Genomic DNA, 10377 nt, shown 5'->3' with positions numbered 1-10377 from the left:
AAAGATGATTAGTGACTTTGTTTTCTCATCAGTTTTTGAATTTCTTCAGATGGGGTATAATAATATGCTGCTTTTTGAGATTTTTTATCTGCTTCATGTTGTCAGACAGGGTCTCTTTAACTGACTGGCAGTAATCAGACCTGGTTTTGGTTAGTAGTGAAATTAAGACTCTAAGGACACTATCTTACACCCTGCACAATTCATGTTGCAATGCCCACCAACAGTCTATTTTCATGCCATGTGTCTGCGTCCTGTAAATAATGATAGAGCTTACGAATAGACAGTGTTATGAAAGTGTTTGCCACCTCACAATTTCATATTTTTTGCATGTTTGTCACTCTTAAATGTTTTAGATCATCTTATAAATTTGAACATTATTCCAAGACAATGAAAAATGCAGTTGAAAGTTTTCATTATTAAGGAATCATGGGCCTGTATCTATCTAACCAGCCCTCAGCCTTTCAACAACTATCAGAAAGTAAACCAACTTAAAAAAAACTGCTAAAATCAGCTCGCTTTCACAAATAAAATACCAATTTAAAACTCCTAGCAGCCATCCAGCACATGTGCGCTAAAATACCATTTTGATATATTTCTTTAGGCTATTAGAACCGTGTCAGTACCGCATGTTCTCTGTATAAATATGTTTTCCTTTCAGATCTATGAAAAGTACATGCATGTCTGTGTCTGAGTGTGAGTTTCAGATGAATAAATGGATTATGTCTGAGAAATTGCTGAAATGAGACATGAGTCATGATCCATTAACCAATTTAATGATAAAGAAATCAAAATCAGATATAAAATAATTATTATAGAGGAAGCTGTGTGTGTGTGTGTGTGTGTTTGTTAGGGAGGACTTTATCATTATGTATATTTATGCATAGGCAATTGTTTTGTAATCAAGCAGGAAAAAAGTTCACTTTATCACCTACAGTTGTACTTATTTTAATTCACTGACTAATGATGATAATAAAAATCATGCAAAAAATAATAGATAGATAGATACTTTATTGATCCCGAAGGAAATTTAGCAAATAATAATAATAAGAAGATCATTGCTAATTATAAACCATATGGTTTATTTACTAGATGTATGTTAAATAAACATGATTATATATCTGTTATGGAATAAAATAAATAAAATACACCTCCTTCCTAAGGGGAGTTTGTGTTTATATGTCAGTGTTTCTAATGGATTTTCATTTCTCTCTCAGGCTGTAAGGTCAAGAGTCAAGAGGTTTTTGTCATTACAGCTGAGTACAGGTACACAGTGTAGTGAAATTATGTTCCTCCGGAACCATGGTGCAACATAGAACAACAAGCAATAGACAATATAAAGTGCAGGAGTGATGACAGTGCAACATAAAACATAACAATAAATACAATAAATACAAAAGACGAGACAATTTAAAGACAGGACAGTGCAGTTCCGATACGGTAAAATAAAGTGTTTAATGAGGATAAGGTGCAGAGATGTGTAACATACTGTGACATATAGAACATATATAATCACAGCAGTTACTGAGGTAGAGAGTTTATAGTTTTTCAGAGTAGCAGCAAATATTGCTGATAGGAATAAAGACATGTCAGTTTCTGTGCATAAGTTGGAAACCCCTGCTATAGTCTATAAGAACCATGTCAGTAGAGCATGTTCTCTGTGGAAAAGTGTTATCTTCTGAGCTCTTTATCAGAAGTACATGCATATATGTTTATCAGAATTTTAAGTTCAGTGTTAGTTTAACCTGCAGTGTGTGAGATTCAGCTAAATGAATGATCATGTCTTGCTTTAATAATTACTGATATAATCAATAAAAATGATCTGTTAAACAATTTATTGATGAAGAATTTAAAGTCAGTTTGTGTGTGGAGGATATGTATTTGTATGCATGTGGGAAACATTTTAAAGAATTCTTAAATTCTTAAATACTCTTCAGGTTTACTCACTTTGATTCTGAATACTAACATTTCAACATTAAGAGTTCTACATAATAGATCTATCCCTTCCTGAGAAATGTGTGTTTATATGTCAGAGTTTCTAATGCATTATCATTTCTCTCTCAGGCTGTGGGGGTGTAATCTATCAGAGAAAAGCTGTGCAGATCTGGCGTCAGCTCTCAGCTCAAACTCCTCAACTCTGAGAGAACTGAACCTGAATAATAATAAACTGCAGGATTCAGGAGTGAAGCTGCTCTCTGCTGGACTGAAGAGTTCACACTGTAAACTGGAGAAACTGAAGTAAGATCATCAAAATACAACAAACAAACAAACACACACACACACACAATCTCTTAAGTAAATTAAATTAACCAAGTGAGCTCGGGCCAGGTACCAGGTGGAGAAGTGGAGACAAAGTGAAAAATATAATTTGGGAGGGAATGGGGTACTGCTGTGTTTTGGTTGTGAAGACATTGTTTTACCATATACTTTCTAAAGTTTGGACATTTTTTCAGCTTAGCAAAGACAATGTTTTTAGTCTCACTTTTACATGTTTTGGCACTTAATTAACAGATGCTTGAACACACCTAAAAAGGCCTTGCTCTGACTATGGGTTCTACACTTTTCCTCTCCCATATATGTTTTATTTATTTTTAAAGAGACAGATTATTTAAATACCCTGCTCCTTTTCCTTTTTAAGTAGCTGTACATTTTAGCTATAATGTGCATAATATTTATTGATCACCCCGATCCAATGAAATATTGATAAATATATTTTTAAATGTTGCAAAAGTAAAAGGTTTTGAAGATGTAGCCATTAGAGAACCATTCCATTAAGACTTTTTTGAAGAAAAGTTTTCTTACTTACAGTGAAGGAGATATTAACTTAAATATGTAAACCTGTGTAAACCTTAAATATTTAATGTACCTTTCAGTTAAATTAAGATAAAACACAACAGTTACAATTCATATTGTCACAATACTAAAATATCTTTATACTGAAAAAAGTAATAAACATGGAAAAAATGCAAAAAAAAATAAAATCTGACATAACTTTTGAAGTGGGTTTAACAGAATCATTTAAAAACTACCCCTTTAAAATAATGAATAATCTTATTCTCATTTCACCCTCGTATAGAGAAATAGACACAGTGACTAGATTTAATATTATTTATATATTAATATCATTTTTTTCAGGGCACAGATAGAGAGTGTTTCCTAGTTCAGTAGTGGTGAAGTTTTGCAGTGTGGTAGAATTATTTAGTTTGTAAATATTTCTGCATTACTGCATTTTATTTGCTGTTCTACACTGCACATGAACTGATCTCTACTAGAAAGGTGATGGAACCTATCCTTTATATTCCTATAGGCTATAAGAACCATGTCAGTAGAGCATGTTCTCTGTGGAAAAGTGTTCTCTTCTGAGCTCTTTATCAGAAGTACATGCATGTCTGTTTATCTGAATTTCAGTGTTAGTTTAACCTGCAGTGTGTGAGATTCAGCTAAATGAATGATCATATATTGCTTTAATAATTACAGAAATAATCAATAAAAATTATCTGTTAAACAATTTATTGAGAAAGAAATTAGAATTAGTTTTGTGTGGTGGATATGTATATTTATGCATGTGCATATTTTTTCTTATGGTAAACGAATGGAAATATGTTAAGTGTTTCATAAATATATAAAACATCTATTTCATCTACTCACTTTAACTTAACTAATAATCGTATAGCGTATTATTCACACTATAAGGCGCACTATCAGTGAACGGTCTATTTTCAGTCTATTTTCATACATAAGGTGCACCATATTATAATACATTAAGTGAAATAAAAGTCAGATAAGTCTTACTTTGCGAGAAAAATAAGGCCTGCTTTTTAAAAGACTGAAAAATTACATAAAATGACATAAAACATAAAAATAAACACAATTTAATTAAATATGAAATGGAAAATAACTACTAAACTAAACTCAAAATACTAACGAAAAAAGGCCAAAAACACAAATAACTCTCATCCGTTTGTGTATTTTACGAGCCGGGATGTACACGTGCTGGACGCACCTATAGGATTGGACTCTGAAATGAACCTAGGCAACAGTCAATCGTCAGTCAGTGGAGCTCCTGTGTTTTCATCTGCCAAGATAGAAACACGCCAGATATTTACCTGAACACACCTCACTTCTACACCACCACGCCCATCAGTGTAGATTTATTCCTAAACTCTGACGCTATTTTAACAGCGCAGGAGCTTAGCGTGAAAATAGGCTGTTGACTGGGTGTATAATAGCAACAAGCTTTACAGTGTTGATTTAACACTGGAGAATTTACTGTGTACATATTTTTATGTGGAATTTCAGCTCACAACAGGGCACAAGTTTCTTTCATCATTTCTCAACATTTTGTCCTGCTGAAACAAACCGACCAAAACAAACTCAACATAATTAAATAAACAAACCAATAAACAAACAAAAACTGATAAGGTCCAGTATACATACTTAAACAAACCAAACTCAAATGAATAAACACCACAAGTAAAGCAAATATGAATAAAAGCCAAGACAAATATGTCCTGTTCTTTAAAAGTATGAAAAAATAATAACATTTAACAATGACAGAAATATAAAATTGAAATTGAAAATAACCAACTAAACTACTTACAAAAATATAATTTAACAAAATTCAACAATATAAAAATGAAAAATTCTACACTATAGTATGAAATAAAATAAACTAATATTACCAAAAACAAAAAAAAAATGCAAATATCTCAAAAGTAAATAAACTGTCTGGGCGATGAAACCAATTAAAGAAATAACAAAAATAAATAAAGAAATTAACAAAACCAACTACTTAACAGCCACTAAAGTCGTATAAATCTCAAAGCAGCAGCTTAACAGCAAGAATATGCAGCTTCACAAAGACATTCCAGCATGACCACGATAGAAGAGAAGGAGCAGCGGCAGCGTGACGGTTCTAGAGAAATAACTACAATATGATACAAAACAGAGCGCCATATATCACATAAAGTACATTAAGTTAATCAAAATTCAGAGACCTTTATTCAACTCATTCACAATAACTGTGAACAATAACTCATTCAAAATATTTCTGAAACAATTCCCCACCCCACCAGGAAAAGCACCCCCTCTCGGGAATACGCATGCACTGTCTTCTTGGCTTTAACTTTATTTATATATAGGCGCCAAAAATGTAAATACCCAAGATAGTGTTATAAGCTATGCTGACTCGTAAGAGAAATATAACTGATAAATAAATACATTGATAAAGAAACGTCACCTGCACCCCCTCCCAAATGCGTGCCAGGAGCAGCACCCACCCCATAAAAAGAGTCATGCTGAGATATGTATTGTATTCTGGGAATTGTAGTGTGGGTGGGTAGCTGCCTAGGTGCTGCTCGTTAAGTTCTTTCTCTCTCGCTTATTTTTGTTGTTTTAGCACAGGTACTAGTTTTATTTTATTTTCATGACCAAGCAGGCTACAATAAATGTCCAGTACTTCACTTTAAACCAGTTTTTGTGTTTATTTTTATTTCTCTCTCAGGCTGCGGAAGTGTAATCTATCAGAGAAAAGCTGTGCAGATCTGGCCTCAGCTCTCAACTCAATCTCCTCAACTCTGAGAGAACTGGACCTGGGTAATAATAAACTGCAGGATTCAGGAGTGAAGCTGCTCTCTGCTGGACTGAAGAATTCACACTGTAAACTGGAGAAACTGGAGTAAGATCATCAAAATACAACAAAGAGAGCATCTCACCTTCACTGGGCATCTTCCGGTGGTTTAAGCTACTCTGAATGTAGCTCATGACTTCATCACAAATCACCTTTCATCATAACTATCATAGTTTCTGAAACATATATATTTTTTATACACAGAAACAGTAACAGAGTGATTTATTTATTCGTCTTTAACTCTTTAACATAACCTGTGAGTGGCAGGATTGTCCTGCATATTGATAGTGTCTCCCTGACATGTACATCCCACAAATCAGTATATTGAGCTGCTCATGCTCATTCTTGGGCAACACAGGGAGCAAGTGGTGAATATTCAGTCTTTACACTGTATGGGGGGGGGGGGGTCGTCTTTACAGTCCAAGTGTGTGAATATAACTGTACATTGATCTGTTGTACTTTTCACTCTTTCTCTCTGCAGGCTGTATGAATGCAGTATTACAGGAGAAGGCTGTGCTGCTTTAGCTTCAGCTCTGAAATCAAACCCCTCACACCTGAGAGAGCTGGATCTGAGACTCAATAATCCAGGAGAGTCAGGAAAGAAGTTGCTCTCTGATCTACAGAAGGATCTACACTTTAAACTGGAGACACTATAGTGAGTTACTGAATTACTATCTCTGACAAACACACACACACACACACACACACAGTGACATGCAGACGCTTTGGCCCAAGGTGCTTTTATCGTCCTTGGCTGATATTGCCCTTCCGAGGGAGGGGAAAAAATAATATAGGCAAATATGATTTCATATTTCAACAAGATTTTCTTTATAATTCGTAATTTTGATTAAAGTTTCGTGAAACAAAGTTTTCAGAGTCAATCATTCAGATTCAGACACCTGGAGAGATCAAAAGGGAGGGGCGCGGGCGTAGGGGGGAACACGCAGCATGCTTCACTAGAAAAAAAAAAGCGCAGCACAGGACCGGGCGGCGCTTCAGCCGATTAGCAGAAACCCAAGAGGAGTTTGAAGATGCTGTGGGAGTAAAGCGAATGCCCTGAAGGTGAGCTTGAAATGTAGCCTTCACAGTAGGGTTGGGCATGTCTCCTTATAAAATATACACGTAAAAAGGAAAAATAGGACACTTTAAAAAGATCATAAAATTGATACATAAAAAATAAAGAATTTATATCTTATGAAGAAAAAAATAATTTGATCAAAAAATAATAAAAATAGTTAAAATGAAGAAAAAAATAATAATATAAAATAAAAACTAATTTAAAACACAATCAAAGGCTTTCTAATAGTGCGCAGATATCAGTTTCAGTTAGTTTCAGTTTCAAATCATTGAAACAGCTCATCAAAACCTCAACCTTTCCTTTATATTTGACAATATTTGAGTAACTTTACAGATCCCTACTCATCTTCATTTATTTAACTAAACTGAGTTTTTTGGGGGTTTTTTTGGAGGGGGGGGTGGCGGGGCGGTTAGAGCAACTGCCCTTCAAGATTCCTGTGCACATCCCTGCACACTCACCTGACGATCACCTACAGAGTTTTAGGGTGAATCCCATTTCTCCCCTTGGCCCTACCCCTTACCCCTACCCCTCTGTTTTGCGCATGCACGTCAAGGGGTAGGGGTGTCCCGATTCCTGTTAGGATGAAGTGGTAGGGGTAAGGGGTAGGGCTAGTTAGCCCTTCAAACAGAGATTTTCCAGACCCACACTTCGTACCGAGGGGTATGAGAATGACTGGCAAGATGGCGGAACAAGCGACCAAAGAAACCCACAAATATAAGTATTTTCCGTGTTAAAAATTACGATTAGCACTGTATTACCTTAGTTTATTGTGTAGTTTTGATGTTTTATGGCTGAATTCTTCATAACAAGCATAAAAAGTTCGCTAGTAGTTCATTTTGGTAGCTAGCTAGCTAGCTAACTTTCCCGTTCCACCTTAAATGGTGCAACAGACGGCAGGCGCTACCGCATTTAAGGCGGAACGGAAAAAATAAATCAAATAAAAAATAATCAGAGCTAATTTCAGCTCCCCATCACAGAGGAATTAAGGAATGGACAATATTAATTAATTTCTGCACCTCCTGCCCCCTTTCTGAACACATACAATGCCCTAAAGTTAACTAGTTAATCAGCAGCTGCTCCTGAACTTTAGCGCTCCAATGCTATCATCACATCAGCCCAGCAGGGTGACCTACACACCACCACTAGTAGCCTGGTCATAAATCAGTGCTATTTATTTATGTATTTATTGTTCATTGACAAACGTCATTGTGATATACTGATGACGTACCGGGTGCTTGAAGGGTTGTCCCAATTCCTAGGGGTAGGATTTTACCCCTTCCACTTGTAACTCCGTTCCAAGGGGAAGGATTACACTCGAAAAGAAGGGGTAGGGGTAAGGGGTAGGGCCAAGGGGAGAAATGGGATTCACCCTTAGAGTTGGGTTTAAGTTAACTTGTTAATGTAATATTGTAAACAGTGGACTGGCGGAACTCTAACCAAAATCCACTAATTAATATTAAATTTAATTAAATGAAATAAAAACTGTATGTTTGGTTTATAACTGAGTTCATGGTTGGACAGTGTTGCTAAGCTACCATTGTTAGTAGCTGAGAGTCAGGTGGGTTACATCACAGCATGGCCAAGACCTTCCTGTTTTTTAAAGGTGTTTGATTGACCTGCAGAACAAACCAGATAAGACCGTTATTTTAGTGACATTTAGGGTGAAAACAGACCTGTGTGAAACAGAATGTGTTACTGTGATTCACAGTCACTGGAAATATTTTATCAACTTCAATAAAACCTGTTTAACTTTTAAACACAGGATGAACTTCACAGCCTTCTCTCAGTGCAGTGAGCATATATTACTCTCTAAGACTCATTATTGTGACTCTGTGTAGAGAAGCAGCACAATATTAACCATTTAACTAAATTAACAAACCATATAATTTTAATATAGTTTTATCAGACACTTAATTTATCATATAACAAAGAGAGCTAATATCTTCAGTGTATAATTTATAATTAAACATAAAATACATTGTTAATTTAGTAGTTTTGACCAAAAATAACCCAAAGTCTCCATTTCTACAGTGTAGAGTGTGAAGTGTTTGGTATGTGAGTGTGTGGTTTTATAGGATTAAGCTGTAGTTTGTTTGATGAAGCTGTTCTGAATCACCTTGTGTGTGGAACTGTGCTCAGTGAGTTTCAGTCAGACAGAGAATGAGAGTTTTAGATTTAGAGGATTTTATACAATTTCTGTTGCTTGTGGATGTTTTCACAATCTAATAAGGTGAGTGCTGACTGTAAGTGTGTGTTCATGTCTGATCATTCTGTTCTGTTTTCTGCTTTCCAGCATCTGAAAACCTGACCTGCTCTTATTGGACAATCTGGACTCTTCATCAGCTCTTCATTCAGCTCTTCTGTGGAGTTTAGAAGCTTCCAAAATGTTCATATGAGCTGAAGTGAGATCCGGCTGTTCAGCAGCTGGAATAGCTGAACTAAACAGTAACAGATCATTATCAGAACAGCTCTAATCTTCTTATCAGAGCGGAAATAGAACCTTGTTGATTTCTATATGGTGGAGTTTAGTAGGAAAGTGGGAGTCTTGTCTGTCAAAAACTGAAATTTTCACAGATGATATTTTGGTTCCAGAAGATTCTTAATTCCTACTGAAAGTCAGTGAGAGGTAGAGCAGCATTTTCAGACTCTTGGGTAAATACCCCGAGCTCTAAATCATTGGCTGTGCTAAAATGTGGTGTGGAATGTGGTTTAGAGAGATCTGAATCTACACATACAGTATAGTACACTTTTATATTCTGTATAGCAGGCAGAGCAGTGAGGGTTAACCAGTCGACAGTGATCAGTTCGGCACTGTCTTATACTTTTATCATGTTGTTTAAATCAATTAGAAATGTGTTGAAAACTTCAGAAGCTGTATAATGTCATGGTTAGCACAGAATGGCAGACACGTGCAGATACTGATAAAATCACAATATGTTTATTATAAGAATAAACAGATGTAATCAGAGTCGATACGGAGAAATGGGTGATCACCAGTAAACAGAGCAATGAAGACAAAACCATACCAGAAACGATATACAGTCCAGAGTTCATACACAAGCAATCCAGTGTCAGAGGTAATCCAAGAGGCAGTAGTGAGAACACAGTCCAGGTCATACACAAACAATCCAATATCAGAGGCAAAGGCAATAATCGGCGTCAAGAAAACAAAAGCAAGGTCATACACAAGAATAAACTGAGACAAGAGATAATGTAACGCTTTGTAATGAGGAGAACCTATAATACGTGGCGTGGTAGTCTGTTTGGCGTGCACCTTTATAGTGCCAGTAATCAATATTTTATTTCCTTTTAAGCACTTCTAAGCAGTAACCGGAGCTGGAAATTACCTCCAGCTAGAATTCCTGTATACATTACATAACTTGTATTTTGTGTAACAGTGTTTATCTGCATTGTCTCTGTAAAATATGTAAATAAATCCATATATAAATGAAATGTATTGACTCCTTAAAGTTTAATCAAACCCAACAATGTCTTTCTTCATTTTCTGAGTCAGAGTTTATTCTGTTGTCTTTAATTATGAATCTTATGAAAGGTTTTATTGAGGTGTGAAGACTGGTATCTGCAAGGGCGTAGGAGCGGGCTTGATATTGGGGGGGACACATTTGCCAATATGAACCCAAGCCCACCCTATAGTTTCCTAGAACAACATTTG

The 10377-nt window shown here is 35.7% G+C and overlaps 1 protein-coding gene across 14 annotated transcripts in view; it reads left to right on the top strand.

The window, feature by feature from the left end:
- Positions 1 to 9997, top strand: part of LOC111188855 (NACHT, LRR and PYD domains-containing protein 12-like) — an 859751-nt gene extending 849754 nt beyond the window's left edge. For all 14 annotated transcript variants that reach the window (XM_049472891.1, XM_049472886.1, XM_049472880.1 and 11 more), the window contains 4 exons: positions 2062 to 2235; positions 5501 to 5674; positions 6108 to 6281; positions 8998 to 9997. In XM_049472891.1, coding sequence (XP_049328848.1) covers positions 2062 to 2235; positions 5501 to 5674; positions 6108 to 6281; positions 8998 to 9004 — 529 coding nt within the window. In that variant the 3' untranslated portion in view covers positions 9005 to 9997. The remainder of the gene's footprint in view (positions 1 to 2061; positions 2236 to 5500; positions 5675 to 6107; positions 6282 to 8997) is intronic.
- The last annotated feature ends 380 nt before the right edge of the window (positions 9998 to 10377 follow it).

The sequence above is a fragment of the Astyanax mexicanus genome, unplaced genomic scaffold (genome assembly GCF_023375975.1).
Source record: "Astyanax mexicanus isolate ESR-SI-001 unplaced genomic scaffold, AstMex3_surface scaffold_31, whole genome shotgun sequence".
Classification (NCBI taxonomy): domain Eukaryota; kingdom Metazoa; phylum Chordata; class Actinopteri; order Characiformes; family Acestrorhamphidae; genus Astyanax; species Astyanax mexicanus.
This window is presented reverse-complemented; position numbering and strand designations above follow the sequence as displayed.